General features: G+C 41.4%; 1 protein-coding gene across 6 annotated transcripts in view; it reads right to left on the bottom strand.

Moving 5' to 3' along the window:
* Positions 1-618: 618 nt before the first annotated feature.
* Positions 619-20588, bottom strand: part of LOC143974467 (kelch-like ECH-associated protein 1A) — a 53672-nt gene continuing 33702 nt past the window's right edge. For 5 of the 6 annotated variants that reach the window (XM_077475909.1, XM_077475907.1, XM_077475908.1 and 2 more), the window contains exons 5-7: positions 14400-14605; positions 12449-12625; positions 619-6285 (exon numbers count right to left, since the gene is read on the bottom strand). In XM_077475909.1, the coding sequence (XP_077332035.1) occupies positions 6122-6285; positions 12449-12625; positions 14400-14605 (547 nt within the window). In that variant the 3' untranslated portion in view covers positions 619-6121. Of the gene's footprint in view, positions 6286-12448; positions 12639-14399; positions 14606-20588 lie in introns of all 6 variants that reach the window. The other variant, XR_013272228.1, reaches the window with a different exon arrangement.

Raw genomic sequence — 20588 nt, 5'->3', positions numbered from 1 at the left:
TCCAACGGACTAATCCCTTCGGATCTAGTCTGCCAGAAAGTCCAGTCGTGTGTACGTGGCATAAGTCAGGGAACTGCCTGCCTTAATGTTTGATTCTCATATGACCGCAGTCCCCGTCTGATCCCAGGCATTGTTGAGCGTGCTCACAGAAAGAATATGTAAACCTTCACCTTGTAAAACAACTCATTCAGTTTAAAATAGAAATGAAAGGAAAATATTTATTTATACATATAAATAATACTATGAATACCTTTTTCTCCCTCTTTTTATAAGTGATTGCATAATCTTTTCCTAGCTGCATAAGGAGCTCAGAGAACTGATAGAGGAGAAACAGCAGCACACTGATCTTCCCAGTGACTTGTGGTGCAGAGGGGGTGTGTACAAGCCTGATAATTGGATTGGCTCCCAGCACAGCCAGAAAACTGATCATGCTGTGCTTTCATATCAAGTGTGGTCAGTTTTTGATAGGAAATCAGTGAAACTTGCACAAACACCAGAAATAAAGGAAATATAAAGAAAACTGGATCTTTTTTTATAAGTATATGATAAACCAATCACATATCAGGAATGTTGGTTTGACATAGTCTTTAATTTCTTATTGAAGAAAGACTCTAAAGAAACATTTGCTTCTGCATTGTAAACTATCATTTATTATTTTTCTGTACATAGAATTCCATTTTCGATAAATATGTATTTTCAGAATAAAATTACAATTTACAAAAAAAAAATGCGGGGGTACACAAGGTATAGTTTAAAGTTTCTTAGCAAGCCATCATTGTCAATTTTGGCAATATTAAAAATGTTCTTACAATACAGCCCAATGAACAAAGCAGAGGTAGATATCATAGGCATCCAATATATTGAAAACTACTTACAAAGCTCGTAATCTTAGAATTATGTAGCAAACGTTACACAATAGAGTGTAGCAGACAGCAGGAAGTAAGCTATACTTCAGGGTTTGTTTAACACTGCTAGTATTAAACTGAACCAATATCCTTCTAAAACCTTTACACAAAGATCAATTGTGCCATCAGTTTATATTAAATACATTCCTGGTACATTAAAACAAAAGATGAAGCAGGACTTCACTCTCTCAATCAACACTATTTGTAGGCTTTATGCTGCTAGCATTAGTAAATAGATAGGAAAGTATATTATATTTACTTGTTTTAATAATTTTTTTACTTTTCTTCAGTTGCTTCATGGTTTCCAGTACACGCGACCAGACTTTTTGATGGACTAGGTCCGACGGTCTTCCCGACGGACTTACAGCAGAGGTCCAACGAACTTTATGAATGAACGGACTTGGCCACACATGACTGGACTAAGTCCTTTCGAAAGTCCGTTCATTTTGAACATGATGACGTAAACGGGACTAAACAAGGAAGTTCAATAGATCTGAAACATGTTTTATTTCTAGGTCCGTCTGACTTTTGGGGAAAAAAAGTCCGCTGGCACCCACACACGATCGAATTGTCAAACGGATTCTGGTCCACCGGACCAAGTCTGCCGGAAAGTCGCATATACGCGCTATAAGTGCGGAAAAGAAGGGAAAAAAAAACAAAAAGAAGAAACGGGACAAGCGGTGGCGACCGCGCCATTAGGGGCGCAGGGGTGCCGACCCCATCCATGTGTCTGGCTCCCTAATCTACACGCAGGGCGCTGGATGCATGGATAACAATGTTTTTTTTTTTTTTTAAGCACTTGATTAACCACTTCAGCCCCGGACCATTTTTCTGGCCAAAAACCAGACCACTTTTTGCGATTCGACACTGCGTCGCTTTAACTGACAATTGCCTGGTTCTACGACGTGGCTCCAAAATAAAATTGACGTCCTTTTTTCCCACAAATAGAGCTTTCTTTTGGTGGTATTTGATCACCCCTGCGGCTTTTATTTTTTGCGCTATAAACAAAAATAAAGCGACAATTTTGAAAAAAACGCATTATTTTTTACTTTTTGTTATAATAAATATCCCCAAAAATATATAAAAAAAACATTTTTTCCCTCAGTTTAGGCCGATACATATTCTTCTACATATTTTTGGTAAAAAAATCGCAATAAGCGATTATTGATTGGTTTACAAAATAGGGGATAGTTTTATGGCATTTTTTTTACTAGTAATGGCGACGATCAGCGATTTTTATTGTGACTGCAACATTATGGCAGACACATCGGACATTTTTGACACGTTTTTGGGACCATTGTCATTTATACAGCAATCACTGCTATACAAATGCAGTGATTCCTGTGTAAATGATACTGGCAGTGAAGGGGTTAACCAGTGGGTGGCAGTGTAGGGGTTAAGTGTTCCTAGGGGTGTGTTACTAACTGTTGGGGGCTGGGCTTTCATTTAGTAAACACTGATCTCTGCTCCAATCACATGGAGCAGAGATCAGCGTCACTTGTTGCTAGGCAGAACGGGGAGATGCTGTTTACAACGGCATCTCTCCGTTCAGCCGCCCCGTGAGACAATCGCGGGTATGCCCACGGTGATCGAGTGCGCGGGACCCGAGACCGGGCTCACGGGGTCCTGACAAGCACGCTCGCGATGGCAGGGCGGTATTAAAGATTGGACGTACCTGTACACCAATATGCCTGCCCGTGCCCTTCTGCCGACATACATCAGCGTGCGCTGGTCAGGAACTGGTTAAAGCCAGAGGTTCTAAATGGATTATAAAAAGGGTGGGCCCCGAGCACACCCACTTGTGTGACAATAGCAAATTAATATTTGCTATTGTCTTCCTCATTCTCCTCCCAGCCTATCAGGAAATGCCTATTGGCCAGAGAGTCTTAGGACTCCCTGGCCACTTCCTGTTCCTGTGCGGCCGGGAAGAGAATGTCTTGCCAGGAGAATAGGACAGAACGGCCCCGGCTCTTCCTTCCTCCTGCCTCCATAAGGTAAAGCATCATGTACATTTACAGTACATTGCCCCCATCCATCCCCCACGAGGGGGTTTGGTTGATTGCCGCCATATGTCTCTTGCGGGGAGGGGGTGTTGGGTGATCTTTGCCTTCCGTCTCCCGTTGGGAGGGTGTAGTTAGTTTGTGCCTAAAATCTTGAGAACCAGCTGCCACTGGGGACAAGTATTGAGAAGTGGAGGGGGGGGGGGGGGGGGTAGGGTTACTCCATCATGGCTCATTTAACCATTATGGCTGTATTTTAAAGAAAATGAACTGTAAGACATTAAACATCTATTGTTTTGATGCACTTAGAACGCAATTAGCTAATTTAAACTATAATTTCAATTGGGCATTAAAGTGTATCTAAACTCAAAGTAGACATTTTTAAAACGATAATTGTGCCCAAGTAGGATCCTGAAAAACCTACCCCTTGTATCTGCAATTTGGGTATTCTAACAGCCACCACGATTGGGTATCAGAATACAATAGGCACAGTGGGTGATTTATCCATCCATGCTGTATAGCTTGGATGGAGGAGTCTGTTAGATTAGGTTATCTGTATATAATAAACAAAATGTCTTATAGATTAGGTTACAATGGTAGCTTCTTTCCATTGGTCCTACAAGGTTCCAGACTGAAAATCTCCACGACTGTTGTGTGACTCCTAGCATAAAAAGTTATTTTCAATTTATGTGACATCTCTATAAAAATCAAAAGAAAGTGAAAGTGATGGTGTCTCTACAATAGCTATGGGAAATAACACCCAAAGAGCAGCTCTCATAAGCTTTTGAAAGCCTACATGTGTGTGTAGAAAGTGCTAATGCATAGCTAATTGCATAACTTTTGCTTTAGTTTTGTGGAGAGGGATTAGAATCCCCATCATTTTTTGTATTGCTGTCTGTTGCCCATTAGGGAGATTGACCCCCTCTATTTGTCCTGTTTAAAATTAGCATTGAAAGTCAAAGTAAAAGAAAATCCCAAATTTCAGGTTGTCCCCCTAAAAGTAATAGAAGGGAAATCTTCCAATTGGGACACTAGTTATTATTATTATATAAGATTTATATAGAGCTGACAGTTTACACAGTGCTTTAAATATAGTTCTGCTCCCTCCATGGGTTCCCTTAATTTGCAGCGATTTCCTCTCACTTGCTGTTTTGGCCAGGAAGTGAAGGTAAATCTCCCCAATGGGACATAGATAGCAAAAAATAAGCCAACGGGGGCTATCACCCTCCCTTGTATCCAAAATGAAAATATGTTTTGCCTATAGTTCCACTTTAAAGCTTATAGGTCTTTACAGAAGTCCACCAATACTGATAATTCAGGTTTTGTTGACATTCTCTGCGTAGAAACACTTACTTTTCCATTCTTTACCTTACTCTTAGAGCCGGTTCACACAGGGGTGACCTGGGATCTGACTTCAAGTCGCCGGGCTGAGAAAATCAATGTAAGTGAATGAGAGCCATCTTAATGTACACTACTGAAGTCGCTCCGACTTCAGAAAAGGTTCCTGTACGACTTCAATCCAACTTCTAGGCGACTTGTACCCATTGATTTCAATGGAAGTTGCCTCCAAGTCAGATCCCCTGTCTTAACTGAAGCATCTTTCCAGGAAGTAAAAATTGTTTTCTAGGCAAACCCCTCCCTCCCACAGAGCTGATTATTATGTGATTTGCCACTGGCAAAGTCCCCTGTCCTGGAGGCAACTTCAAGTTGCCTTGTAAGTTGCCTCAAGTCGTGCTGTGATTCATACTCAAGTCGTGTCCAAGTTGCCTCCTAAAGTCGCTCTGGAAGTCATGTTGCTCCTGTGTGAACCGGCTCTTACTCTGTACCCTACTTTTTTTAAAACTAGATTCTAACTATGATCAACACTTGTGTGTGCCATCCTCAGGAAGTAAAAACAAAAGTCCCAAGGTTTTCAAAGTGCAGTTAGTGCAGTAATAATGTGTCTTTGAAAAGTGCCTATTACTAAACTTTATGTACATCCCAATTACTTTCCTTCATTTTCTCATTTCAGTTTAGGGGTATTTTAGTGTTTTTTCACCTGCAATATGTCATTCTAAAACCATGTGCCTTTCACAGTATTCTGCTTTACCAATTTCCTGGCCTTGTCAACACCCGCCCTTGTTGTGATATCTGAAGTAAAAATCTACTTAGAAGAAAATGAAAGGGGTTGTAAACCTACGTGTTTTTTCACCTTAATGCATCCTTTGCATTAAGGTGAAAAAACACCTGGCAGTGACCGCCCCGCACCCCCCCCCCCCCCCCCCGTTTTACTTACCAGAGCCCTAGCACTTGTCCCACAGGGATGTGCTGTCTCTCTGCCCAGGGTTCTCGGCTCTTGATTGGATAGATTGATAGCAGCGCAGCCATTGGCTCCCGCTGCTGGCAATCAAATCCAATGACTCAGGCGCCGGGGGTCCGAGTCCTGCATTCAGCCTCTATGGATTCCGAATGCTGGACTTGGGAACGTGCCCGCAAGGTAATCCCCTCAGGAGAGCACTTCTCCTATGGGTGTATCTGATGTGGGGAGCAGCCACGAGAACCGCTGAGGGACCCCAGTAGAGCAGGTTCGGGGCCACTCTGTGCAAAACGAGCTGCGCAGTGGAGGTAAGTATGATATTTGTTAATAACCTTTAGTGTCACTTTAAGATTGGACCACATACCAAAATGTATCCAAGGGGAAAATCCAGACATCCAGACAAACCATGTTTGTAAGTGCAGCAGAAAAGAATGCATAAAACATAAGCAGACTGTTTGGCATTACTTTGTAGGGCTGCTTGGCCTGGACAACTAGAAAAGCTCTGCTGTAAAGATCAAGATACCCCAGGTTGTCAACACTTTTTTTGGTGGCAGTGATTAAACATTATACACAATACACGGTCATTGCAAGGTCAGAGGGTGCTCCAAACATGGTGTCGCAGTGACTGGACATAATGCTGTGTACATAACTTCCCACATGCAGACGTCTGCATGAACCTCACAGCACATATTACAAAACTGTAGGTAAACCACAAAGATTTATACAGCATATCTTGACCAGTGTTTGTGTGTAATGCATTTGTGTATTTTTAATATAACAACTCTTATTAAAAAGATAGATTTCAAGTTTTCATCATCATATAGCTCAACTTTCACTTTTAACTATCGGCTATTTCTAACGATATTCTTATTATGAGTGAAAATGTAGCTACAAACAAAATGACTTTCAAATCTTATTGATCAGGTCTCTTCAGCATCATCAATACTATTAGGACAAGGCTCCATGGTTACAGCTACACCCATGCCACTGCAACTTGTTGGCATTTCAGTCACTTCTGTCCATTCATTATTTTCAGGGCAATAACATTCCACAGACGAGAGAAAACCCTCTGCATTAAAACCACCTATGGAGAGAAAACTTTTTTAGTTGCTATTCTGATGGACATTTTACTCTCATGCTTTTTAAAAAAGACATTACCTCTGTATGTATATGCCAATAACTGTACAAAAATATACTGTATATAAAATGAGTTGTCTAATTTTCATAAAACACAACCTGTAATGTTAGAGACCAGTTTACGCTAAAGGTGTTTTATAAGTGATAGCTGGCAGTATCCTGGGAAGAACCGGGCAGAAAGTTAGAAAGGTGATAGAATACACTGCTTCACTCCTTTAATTTCTTTACTTATGATGGCACTTTAAATGTTTAGCTGACAGATGGCTAAATTCCACTGTCCGCTGACATCACAGAACTGGTCAAGGCTCCCAACAATAATGTCGGGATCCACCCAGATGCCTGACCGGCAGCTGGCACAGGCTCTTAAGCATGCTACTGAGACCCTGAGTCAGCTGCTCCCACCCTCTCCACAGCCCAGCGCTCCAGTGAGCACTGGATGGGCAGAGCACAGAGCAATTGACTGACTGTGCTCAGATCGGACCCAAGAACTGAGCAATCCGTAGCCTTTGCAGCCATCTAGGAGAGTATGTATGTTTGTGTTTTTTTTTTTGTTTTTTGTTTTTTTTACATTCCTACTCTTCTCTTTTATATTTTATATATGCCTATTTTATGATAATTAGCTCATTAGAACAAAATTGCTTGCATTATCCCTATACTGTTCAGCAAAAAGCAGCCAGAATAAATTCTTGCAGCAACGTGGACCTGTGATTTGCTTATGCAGTATATGCAACTTTAAAGCTAGAATTTGGGATGGCTGCCTTTTTTTGGATAACTTTACAGCTATACTTACTTTCCTATGCTCACCTTCTTTTTGCTCCCTTAATATCTGCAGTGATGAGAAGAATCCCTGTGTAAACCACAAGTCAATCCCAATCAAAGCTTACACAAGGCTGAGGACTCTCTCAAAGCCCCACGTGAACGCAATGATGCCTGAGCAGTCAAAAGCTGCATTGGGCTACAGAAACAGTAACTATCTCCTAAACTATGAACGTTAAGGCTTGGTTCACACCTATGCAGTTGGCTCTTCAGTGCATTTTGTGTTTTTACACATGCGTTTTTAACGCATTTTTTGTATGTTTTTTTATGCATTTTTTTTTGCACCAATTTGTTGTTGGGTGGATTAATAAACACAAATCACAGCAAAAACAAACTACGTGTATTTCTGCAGCTTCTCCTCTGAAGTCTATTGATTGGGCGACAAGCTTCACGCGATGCAGTTTGCCGCAATTTATCGTGGGACAACCGTGGCAGAACCACATCACATTTTTAGGTGCCATTCAAATGAATAGCATCAGAAAAGTGCGTTGTGTGAAATGTAATTCGCACCTGGCCGTTTTGAAATCGTGACCAGAATCGTGGCAAATATGCCCGCAATTCAAAACGCTCATGTGTCAATACAGTCCAAAAAAGTCCCTGACCCTTTCCAAAAACGCAGGGACTTTTGGAAAGCATAGATGTGAAATTAGAAAACCACGTTAAATGGACTGCAGTGGGTTTCTGCAAAAAACATTAAAAAATACATTGGTGTGAAGTGAGTCTTAGGAGATATTCCTTGTACCTACTGGTAAGCTTTATTATAAGCTTACAAGTAGGTACAAGTGTTCCTGTGGTGTTTACTACCACTTTAAAGTGAACCAGTTGCTTTACTTATCATGGCAAATTCAGGCATATTATCAGTAGTAATAATTTTGACACAATATTTGTGGCTCCAAAGTCCGCCATAGAGAGAATAATCTGATGGAAATCGAATAAACCTTTACAACATTGTGTTAATTGGAATTTATAAATGAATCATAAACTGACAAATATCAAACTAACTGATTTCCACCATGATGAGAATCATTCTTTGCAAACTGAGGTAAAGAGAGATGATGGGCAATTCGGTGACAACTCATGTAAAATTTGCTACATGTCTAAAACATACTGTACAATGTGAACAAGAGACAATTTTAACCAAAACTGATTTAGGAATTATGTGCATTTTTAAGATTATCATCATTATATACAACTCATTTCAAAGAAACTTTTGAGATTAGGCCCAAAAATCATCCAGTCTGTGGTTGGTTTTTAGGGTAATATGCAGTGTATTTTTTTCTTGCATGTTTAAAACTGACCTCCAAGCAGAATGAAAAACATCTACCAGGTACTGAATGTATATATTAAAAATCATTTAACATACGTGTGTGTTTTAAATGCAGCTGTCATACGTTAAGCACAAGCATTCTAGCATAGAATCGCTGAGCGATGGAAGGTCGGCACTAGGTGTAAGGGCTCATTCACACCACAATGCATACTTTAACGCATGCACACTACATTACGGAGCGTTTTTTGTAATGTTTTCTAATGCGCTGGCGTACATTTTACATGTGTTACGTTTGTCTTTTCCTTGATTTGCCTTGTAGTGTGTTGCATTTATTAATTTAAAGGTGTTTCATTGCACTGAAAAAGGTAGTGCATGCCATACTTTTTTCAGCCCTGGGCAAATGCAACGCAACACAATGTCCCGGTGTGAACTGCATTCATAGGGAACCATTATTTTTTGATTGCCATGCATTGGGAATGTGCTCAATGCATCTGGTGTAAATATACTCTTATGCCCCGTACATACGCTCCGATTATCGTAAGACAGATCGTTCACATTTTGTTGTATACAACTAAGATTGAATGCAACAGTGCAAAATGTGTGTAAGACTTTTGTCGTACGATTCTGGAAAAATCTTCCATCGTGCGTAGCTACGTATTTTAAATGATGTCAAATACTTGTGACCTATGTGACCTTCTGTTTCATTTTCGTGTTTCCGATCATGCGTGGTGTTTGTCTAATGACTTTTATTAGACGCGTACTGTACTGACTACACGATTGTCATACGATGGGCTGTCATCCAACCAAAGTTTTCCTGTTTGTCCCTTCGGATTTGGTTGGACGGACTGTCGCGATCGGCTGTCGAAAGATGCGTACTAACGATCAGATTATCGAACGATCTGTCCGAAAGTGACTTTTGTGGTCCGATAATCGGAACGTGTGTACAGGGCATAAGGGACGACTTCACACCATGCAAGCAGGCAAATCGTAGAGCAGCCGGAGTGATCACTGCTCCAACCACCCAGCATTGCCGGCTGTGCTAGGGGATAGTGTAATGTGAGCTTTATTTGAAGTGTACAAAAGGTACACTTCTATCACTGCAGGGTTGGGCATAGCAGTATGATTCGGGCTGATGCGCTGGGATAAAACAGCATGTCTGCATTTTAGTGCAGCACTAGGCTGTGTTGCAGTGTGAATGAGACACATAGGAAACAATGGTTTCCTGTGTGTTCCTGCGGTGACAGATGTTTTACCATGCGGTAAAGTGTCTGTCACGGCACATAGTGTGAAATGACCCTTAATCTTAAATTAACAGGGAACATGCCAAAAAGAGATCATAAGATCATGTTCCCCAGCTTGTCCCACCTTGGGGAATACTACAGCATAGGAGTTGAGGTGCTCATCATTTGAAAATGGTATAATATCTTCTGCAGGACCAAACTAGAGGATTTATCAAGAAAGTTATCCCAGTGGTAATATCTGGAGTTATCTGAAGAAAGAATAGCCTGAATTAAGGACAAGAAAGGAATAAACGCAGGGCTATACATGACAGAGTTAACAGTCAGCATTGGAGGGAAGTGGTAACAATTAGTAGACTCTGGGAAGGAGAGGAATTGACGGGGAGAGAATAACTTGTATGTCCCTCCCCAGCGTCAGTGTGTTGTGGAGGTTGAAGCGTCCCACCCTCCCTCCCTAAAATAGGTTGCTTATAAGTTAAGATGTATTCCTTTACAGATGTTTTGGATGGACTGTCGTGGCAGACGGATTGGTTGTTGCAGGTGAAGGAAGATATCCACCCCCCCCCCCCCCCCCCAGAGAAGGTGAATGTGGGACCCATCAGGGGTATGGGCCCATTGGTGGTATTCCATCTAACAGTGGTTTAGATGGAATTTGGTGAAAGGGTGCACTGCAGTCAGTGGTTTGGTTGTCTCCGAGCCAGCTTGTCAACTGGAGGCCTAGTTTTCTGTTAAAGGTACCGCAGTGCATGGTGAGGATCGTTATGTTAATGGTGGGGGGGGATGTCCTGCATAGACCAACGTGATCAGATGACATTGTAACTGATGTTTGTTTACTATATGTTAATTTAATGGATTTTGTTTAACCTCCCTGGTGTTGATCCCGAGTCTGACTCGGGTTGGGATTTTAGTTCCACGAGCGGTAACCCCGAGCCAGACTCGGGATCGCAACGCTGGATACATGGAGGACACAGGGAGAGTTACTTACCTTGTCCCCTGGATCCAGTGATTTCCTCCTCGCTGTGTGATCGAGCTGTCCTCCGCTCGATTCACACAGTGCCCGAGTGCCGCCGAGCTCCATTCCCTGCGATGTTACGGTGCACGGGAGCAGAGATCGGTGCCAAATTCAAAAAAGTAAAAACATACAAAACACACAGTACTGTAATCTTACAGATTACAGTACTGTATAAAAAAATTACACACCCCCTTTGTCCCTAGTGGTCTGTCCGGTGTCCTGCATGCACTTTTAAATTATAAATACTGTTTTTTCTGCCTGGAATTTGGAGATTGCCCATAGCAACCAAAAAGTGTCCCTTTATGTCAAAAGTGATTTTAGACCAACTAGAAAACAGTTTCTGCAAATGAGCAAATTTCTATGTTTTAGGATTTGATTACATTATTGAATAATTTTTATTATTATTTATTATATTATAAACTTTATCATACCCGGGAATGTCTGCTAGACTCTGGTTTGAACAGATTTAAGAGAGTTATTCCTAAGAATTACAGGACTACAATATAAAACGCCAAATTTCCATGCAAAATAATTGTACCGCTTTCAGCACCTAAAACCAGAACTTATCATACCGCCAGGGAGGTTAATAAAGGGGCTGCTAAAGCCAATAATTACTCCAGAAAGGTGTGGTCTCCTTTAATGGGAAAATGTGGGGTTGGAAAGGTATGGAGTAGAGTGGCTGGATTAGCAGCAGGTATGCAACATCTGTTATATTATAGTCATGTGTTTGAAGCCCCTTAAAGGGGAAGACACATTAAGACCTATGTGTATATGTAGGTCAAGAACCCTAAGTGAGGGCATAGAGAGAAAGGTTAGTAATAGTACTAGTAGGCATAGTAGGTGAGGTTGAAAAAGTCCAACCTATGTGTGTGATTATATGTCAGTCTTACATTGTATATCCCTGTATGTTGTGGTTGTTCAGGTGCTTATCTAATAGTTTCTTGAAACTATCGATGCTCCTCGCTGAGACCACCGCCTGTGGAAGGGAAGGTGGTAGAGTTCACTCAGCACAACTATATGAAAAGTACTCATGAGCACAAGAGCTGGACTTTTATTTTTGCACCCGGATAAGATAAAATAACAATAGATTTATTATACATTTTGATGGTTTATTATAGACATTTATTAAAAAGTTTTGATTAATGATGGACATTTATACAAGAATTAATAGCACAAGGTTTTTGATCACTGGCAAGGTCACATTGTGTGATAGAACATAGGGTTATAATGATTGCGTTCCACTATGTAACATAACAAATACAAATAACTTGCCTTTTACACAATGCATGCATCTTCAAACTGAAAGTGGTTCTAAAGGCTTAAGGATTTTTACCTTAATGCATTCTCTGCATTAAGGTAAAAAAAATTCTGTACTGCAGAATCCCCCTTCAGCCCCCCCAGCCCCCTCCCCTTATACTTACCTCCTGAACCTGATCTCAATCCAGCAATTTGCATGAGAGCAGTGGCTTTTTTCCTTCTCAAAGGGCAGCCATTGGCCTCCACTGGGGGGTAGGGCTGAGTCGTGCTGCCTGTGTTTATAGAGGCATGTAGCACAGCTCAGGATCAAGCTCACATGAGTGCCTCCATAGGTAGCAGCTTCCTATGAGGTCACTGGCCAAAGAGGAGGAGCCAGGAGCACAGGTGGGAGACCCCAAAAGAAGAGGATAAGGGTTACTCTGTGCAAAACCATTGCACAGAGCAGGTAAGCTTGACATGTTTATTACTTAGGAAAAAAAGGGTCACTTGAAGTACAAAATGCATAACCTTAAAATCTTACCAAGAGCATAAATCTTCCCATGGTGCAGAGTCAAGCCTTGTGCACTCCGTTTGTGTTTCATGGGTGGCAAAAACTCCCAGTAATCTTCATCTATATTGTAGCGTTCTACAGAGTTAAGTTGGTTTGTGCCATCATATCCCCCGACAGCATATATATAGTTGTCCAATGAAACTACTCCTGTGGGAATTAACTTTATTATAATATGTCAGGCTTCAGTGATAAAGTCTCATAGTAACACTTTCAAAATCCATAAACAATCTATTGATTTCAATATTTCTGCAGGGCCTTTTGCATATGGGCAAAAAAAACCCAAAAATATGGGTTATTTATGAAAGGCAAATCCACTTTGCACTGTAAATGCACTTGGAAGTGCAGTCATGCTAAATCTGAGGGGAAGATCTAAAATGAGGGGAAGCTCTGCTGATTTTATCATCTAATCATGTGCAAGCTAAAATTTTGTTTTTTATTTCCTTGCATGTCCCCCTCGGATCTACAATGACTGCACTTCCAAGTGCACTTGCAGTGCAAAGTGGATTTGCCTTTAGTAAATAACCCCCAATGTTTGTAGCCTTATACAGATTTTTTTTAACGAATCTGAACACAGGTGAATTGTTGTAAAAATCCGTAATGCAGCAACACATTCAGAGTCATAGAAAAAAAATGGAAAATTCTACATTTAAATGCAGTCATTTATGCTCATAGATGCGTGTTTTTTTTGTTTACTTAGGATCTTTCTGCCAGCAAGATCCTGTGTATGAACATCAGTAAATTATTACATATATGTGAAATAGGCCTTGTGCTTTTTTTTTTTGGGGGATTTTGCCAGAAAACACTACAAAAATTACTATATTTGCCACTTGGGTGAATTTGATCCAAGCCTAACTGAAAACAGCAACAAGAGATCAGCTCACCGTAGTCTACAAATCAATTAGCATTTGAAAATGATTACTTTAGTGTAGTACAGATATGAGTGAACCCATGCATGCCTGTATATAGTTCAAGGAGTCTCCTAAAAGCGCTGTGTTTTTAAATCTTTCAGGAACACTCGCCTATGAATATACTTCTTCACTTTTCCTTTTAAAGAGTTTTACTAGAGGTTGGATATGCAAGCATTGTAGGATTTAGAAGGTTCATTAGTGACCCAGTTTGCATTCATGTGTAGCACCCTCCTACTTAGGTTGCTAGGATGTTGGGCAAATGTAGTTCCTTTAGTCGCCTCTGTAATCAGTGGAGCAGTGGTTGATTGCTTTGGGCTGTGTTTCACAGGCTGCGGGTTTGATTGTTTCCCCCTGTATCCTAGAATCCTAGTGGGCTGGAAAACTAAATAAGCAATCTGAATATTTATGAGACTTTAGCTAATCCCTGGGGAGGTGTCCCCAGTAGGTGGCTGAGCATGAAATGATCCCAAAACTAGTTACAATTTTAAATTTCTAACAAAGCGTTGATATGGACTTGCTAACAGAGTTAATTTGTGAACTTATCATTGGATGAAGTTTGAGTCATGAGCAAGACTATTTAGTGGTTTATTGTTGATCAAGCTGGCCACTTCTGCTTTCTACATTTGGCCAGTTTGCAAGGCTGTGTAATGTTTATTTTTTTATTCAAGCAGAATGCAAGGAAGTAGAAATCATATGGGATTAATTTACTAAAACTGGGGTGAGCAAAATCTGGTGCAGCTCTAAAAAGAAACCAATCAGCTTCAAGTTTTTGTTTTTGTTTTTTTGTCAAAGCTTAATTGAATAAAGCTGAAGTTACAGCTGATTGGCTACCATGCACAGCTACACCAGATTTTGCACTCCAGTTTTAATAAATTGACCCCTATGTGTCTATGCTTTTATGGAGTAGTAAGCTAGTGAGAGTATAGTAACATTTTCAGATATAGTAAAGTAAATAAAAATAGGTTGGTGATCTATATACTGTATATGGAAGAGATCTACAAAATGATATGCACCTGCCCCACTACGGATGGTCTTCATTGAAGTCACTGGGTGCCACCTGTTCTCATCAGGGTCATAACACTCAACAGTGTTTAGTCGGTTTTTCCCATCAAATCCACCAATTGCGTACAAAAGCCCACGACTTGATGTGACTCCAGCACCAATGCGAGCATCATTCATGGGTGAAACAAATGTCCACAAGTTGACTTCAGGATCGTACCTAAAGTAATGCAATACATAAAACATCATAGCAGATACAAGAAAAATAATGGTAAACCCAAAACTAGGCACATGCCCATATACTGTATTCTGTTTTGAAAAAAACATGTCATTTTCGTAACATGACCTGATATAACATGTAACATACTCAGTTCTTTGAAAGACATGAATAGATATATATTGGGACAATATGTTTTTTCAGTAAAGCAACAAAATATTTATAGCATTAAAGCTTAAATGGGGGTAAAAACTTTATAAGTCATTAGCTAGCTACCAATAAGATACCTCTAATGGCATGCTCCCTACGGCAGCTGCTGCTTCTTTCTTGAAAAATGTAACTTACATGTATAGCCTCTGATGCACTTGCAGTGATGAAGATGACAGTTGGGCTGGAGCACACAGTAGGTCACTCAATATACAGATCCTCCATACAGAAAATGTCTTGTGAACTGCACAGTGAGTGACTCATTGTGATCGCTGTGATCCAGCCACGACTTTCAGTTTCCCCACCAGGACTTTAGTGGTGGCATCATCATCTTAGGCTACATGTACTGTATTTATTGGAGTATAACACACGCTGGAATATAACACGCACCCCAAGTTTAGGACGTAATTTTAAGGAAAAAAACTTTTAGGAGGGAAGTTTAAGGAAAAAACTTACATTTAAATGCCTATCAATGCAGCCTTATCACTGTCCATCTGCAGCCTTGTCCATCAGTTCACCCTGGCCCAGTGTCCATCTGCAGTGTTGCCCAGTGCCTTTGCAGCCTTGCCCAGTCTCTTTGCAGCCTTGCCCAGTCTCTTTTCAGGATTGCCCCAATTTAAATTTGACGCCAATCCCCCACTGACTGAGCGGAGAGTAGCGAGTGGAGTCTAAATACACAAAGCCGAAGTATACGCGGCTTTACTCGGCTCCTCTCGCAGTCCCGCCCACCTCCACTGATTGCGAGAGGAGCGAGCACCGCTGACATACAGAAAGCCGAGTGTAACTCGGTTAGACTCGGCTCTGCTCACAGTCGGGCGGGAACTTTCTGTATGTCAGCAACGCAGGGACCAATGCAACACACCAACCAAACCAATCCTCTAGCTAGTCACCCCAGCACTTGGCGATTATGAGCTGGCAACCTAAAAGCAGAAGAGGAACACAGAACTCGCTTATCCTAGATGTCCAGTATTTGCCAGCCAAGATGGCACTGAGCATCATGAGGGAGGACTTCTCTTCTAGGCTTTCTGCAGACTCCAAAGACAGCTTCTTTGTAAGCATCCAGCCAGGTGTATGGCACAAGGGGCAGGACATTATGCAGGAGGAGCTTACAAAAACCTCTGCAGCCACCATCGCAGAGCTCCAGCCTTGCAGGAAAGTAGGATAGACAAGGCCACCAACACTGCTTGATGGTCATGAACAGGTCACAAACAATCCAGAAGGAAGTAGTCTTCCTGAGCTACCAGCTTGAGGACTTTGAAAACATAGTCCATTGCATTAATATTCACATCAGGGGCCTCCTGGAAACTTTTACTAGATACTTTTTACCCACCCTGGAACTCAGGTATACCTGGCCTACCTAGCCTCAGCACTCTCGATACATAGTATCCTGATTGCTTATAGAGTAAAGTCACAACAAATTTCTGAACCCCAAAGTCAATGCCTTCTTCTGCGAGACGATCTTCAAGGTTCAGGACTTACCATCCTCCGTTATTGTGCCCCGCCAACCTTCCTTTTCCCTCACCTCTACTGGGACTGCTAGTTTCACATGGTCAGAATACAGTCTTTCTATGAGGAGACTCGAAATTGACACACACACCCCGACATTATCATGACCCAAAAATGACTCCTCTCATTCTTGGTCTAATTATAAACCCAGTAACTCCTGAACACAGATAAAACGATTCTGACAAAGGTTCTAGTCACCAGAATAAACCATTTGCCATTGAGAGGTGTGAGCAACAATGTCAGCTGGGCAATACAGCTTATACTTTTTTTAGAGCCTCCTCTTGACTTTTGCTAGGTCTATGATACCTTTTCCTGGAACTATATGCTCTTTGCCCTCTGCAAATAGGGTTTAGGAGAGAACTTGTATCTGGGCACTATACGCTCAGCAGTATACAACAGTATAGTATGTGGGGTTCACCTCTGATACTTTCCTGTTGAACCATGGTACTAGGCAGGGGTGCCCTTTATCCTGGCTATGAAACTTCTCACAGGTGCCTAGGACCGCTGATAGAAATCATGAGGCCACGTACAGCCTTCCTGACGGGGCCCCCTTCAGCCCCACCCTGATTCCGCCCCTGGTCCCTCCTTCAGCCCTACCCCTGGCCCCTCCCCAGACAGTCAGAGACTGCAGACATAGTACAGTAGATGGTCAGAGACTGCAGACATACCACAGGAGATGGTCAGAGACCACAAACATAGTACAAAAGATGGTCAGAGACCGCAGACATACTACAGTAGATGGTCAGAGACCACAGACAGAGTACAGGAGATAATCAGAGACTGGAGACATACTACAGGTGACGGTCAGAGACTGCAGACATGGTGCAGGAGATGGTTAGAAAAGGCAGACATACTACAGGAGACGATCAGAGACTGCAGACAGAGAATGCAGACATCACCAAAAACACTATATGTATGAAACGGTTCCTAAACATGCAAATGCATAAAGTGCACATACGGTAGTGACATCATTGTGGCTCAGCCATTCAAACAGACGGAGCTCATGAACCCAGAAGGACGGCTGGGTGCCGCTGGAGGGCTTTGTTTTAAGGTAAGTTTTTCATAATGTGCTAGTATGCAATGCATACTAGCACATTATACTCTTAACTTGCAGGGGGAAGTTTTTTTTGTTTTTTTGGGGTTTTTTTGCAGTTTACTACTGCTTTAAAAAATAAAGAAATTACATTATCATTAAGTGATTAACTCATCTGCTGAATGTGCTTAAAAATGTAGGGTTTGTTATCACTTTAGGGAAGTTGGACTTCACCTCACTTCTCAGTCTTAGGGTCCTTCATAACCCTTAATTTCTCCCACATGCAAGAACCCAAAGGCTTTTCTCTGGTGACATCACATAGTGTTTATGACCTGTTCATATTAGATGGTATCCAGCCTCTCAAACCTTAGAGAAAATTAGAAACCGCCCCATATGGAAAAGCTCTGATATATGCAGATTAGACACTATATTAGCACCCTCATGCACATCAAGAAGAATTAATATAAATAAATACTGCGCTATCTAAATCGTAGCAGCCAGCACAAAAGGTGTAATGGATAAAGGGTATGTGTAAAAATAAATGCAGCGCTAAGATATCAAATGTAAATAAAATGTGATAAAGTAAACCAATAGCATATATAATAACTGAAAATCATATACTGTGGCATGTAACTAAAAATCGTATACTGTGATATATAACATATTAGTTCAAAAAGAAAGTCCACAATAAAGCAAAAATTATGAAGTGATTTCTCAGTGAAACAAAAATCCAGGTAGTGACATCCAAGGGTGATGAGTGGTTATTTAAAAGTAAAAATAGATATGTGAATAAGTGTCCAAGCAATGAAGTGACAAGAGGAATCCACCACCATAAGCATTGGCCGCTTACCAGAAAGCGTGGACACACACAGGTATACACCTGGTGAGTCAAACAGGCTTTATTAGGTTGGTCCTAAGGATCCAGATTCACAGCAGCGATGGACACTCCAGACAATCAATAACAAGAACATTGGATGTAGCCAATATGGGGCAAATGGAGGAGTGCACCTCACCAGGAATTTATAAAAGAAAGAAAGAAAGAAAGAAAGAAAGAAAGGGGCCACATAGCATAATTCCGTTTGGAATGTTTAATAAAAATGGAACATAAGAATTGCACTTACATCAGGGGTGCCCAACCTTTTCAAGAGCGAGGGCCACTTAAGCGACTTAGTAACCAGTCGTGGGCCACAATGAGCAGATGGCAGTTCTGCGTTCACTCTCCATATGCAAAGCAGACACAGACACAGCCCACTCTACTCTATGGGCCCTCTCATCTGATCAAATGGAAGGCGATTTACTTTCCGTTTTTTTAGCAGATCGGATTGAAAGGAGCCCGGTGTAAACAGACACACAAGTCTATTTACATCTGCCGCTCCATAGAGGTGAATTGAGGGTCTGAATGGGTCAGACAGATCATGTTAAAGGGGCCTAAGGCTATTTTTACACTGATGGTCTGCGGTCTACCCACACCTGTGGCTTTCCTGCAGGTTAAGAGGTAAAACCAGAAGTCTATGGCTCAGTGCAGGTAAGCTGCAAGTACACTGCACTATACCTGCGGATCAGTTTAAAAGCAGCCCAGTAACCACTGCAGAACAGATATGTCCATATATACACTGTGATTTTAGCAATAAACTTGCTGTCCCAGGCAGATTGCATTTGGTATCGCTCCACCTATGACAGGAGCCGGAGCTATACAGGAAGCATTGGCTTATGCAGCTCTGCTCTGCAGCTCCTTGCTTCCTCTACTGCTGGCTTCATGCACAACACTGATGCTCTGGCATGGAGGGTAGACAACCTGCAGTCTGGGCTTGCCAACCCGCCATCCCAGAGCAGGAGGTCACAGGCCACATCAAAGGGCTCCGCGAGCCACATGTGGCCCCCGGGCTACTGGTTGGGCACTTCTGACTTACATGCTCCCAATGTAAAACAAACGCTGTATGGAACAATGTTAGTGGTAGTGAGAGGATCAGCATGCATTTCGCTTAAAAAATACTTTTTGAACTAATATGTTATATGTCACTGTATACAATTTTTAGTTACATGCCACAGTATATGATTTTCAGTTATTATATATGCTATTGGTTTACTCTATCACGTTTTATTTACATTTGATATCTTAGCACTGCACTTAATTTTAAACATACCCTCATGCACATCAACACTGTGCAGATTGCCGATTCACCTGTGCCCATTCAAAAATCACTTTCTGAAAGATCCCCATTCTAAGGGCATTGTTTCCACCTTATACACTACCCTTACGAGCTAGTCAAAATTCCTATAGATAGAGAAATGGGAAAGAGATCTGTGATAATCCCTGGCTATAGTTGACTGGAATAAAATTTGGACTGCCACAGCTAAATGATCATCTAACATTTTAGCTCAAAAAAATTATTTCAGTGCTGTGGCGAGTGTGGTACTTTAATACACATATGATGGCACTGCTCTAAAAAGCTTGTTGGTTCTGGATTCCAGTATACAATCTGATTAGTCCTGATCTGTTACTTGATCCAGAACCCATGGAGATGCCTCGCTACATGAGTCTGTCTCTAACTTTTCCTTGTGGCGAAAGGAAATTAGTGGACTTCATCTTTCTTGCTGCCAGGCAAAAGCTGGCTAAAGCTAGGAAGCAATGGACTCTCATCCTTGCAGAGGTGAAACAGAAGGTAATTAGCACTATGGTACATAAGAAACGTACTGCAGTTCTTAATGAAACCTACCCTAAATTTCTCAAAAGATATTCCCATGGCTATAATAGAACTACCATGTGAACGTGGACAATTCTCTTCTCTTCCACTTCAAAAGAACCAATGTTACTGTGCACCTGGTCTCCTTGTCCCCCACCCTTCCATCTCCCTTTTACTTTTGTTTCAGCCATCCCTCCCCACATACACACTTTTTTACTTTCCCTCACCGCCTCTTTTCTTTATTTTTTCTTCTCCAATACTCTTCTTCTTCCCCCTCTCCAATCTCCCAGAAACAGTGACAAGTGTCATAAGATATGCATTCCTGCAACATTATAATCCCTCATGACCTCCAGCACATACCGTATAACCCTAGCATATGTGAAGACTTGTTTTCAACTACAGTTTCCAGTTGTCTTTCTAAACCTCTGCCCTATGCTTTCTTTACCATACACTGGCACTTTCTGTGGCATTTGATACACCCCATTTCCCCTCTTTTCATTACACATTGTTTATCTTGTTGCACTCTAACCTTATTTTGTATGCTTACAGTGTTCAT

This window comes from Lithobates pipiens, unplaced genomic scaffold, assembly GCF_037356315.1.
Source record: "Lithobates pipiens isolate NorthernLeopardFrog02 unplaced genomic scaffold, aLitPip1_a1.2 Scaffold_13, whole genome shotgun sequence".
Lineage (NCBI taxonomy): Eukaryota > Metazoa > Chordata > Amphibia > Anura > Ranidae > Lithobates > Lithobates pipiens.
Note: the sequence above shows the minus strand (reverse complement) of the source record. Positions and strands in the feature narration are given on the sequence as shown.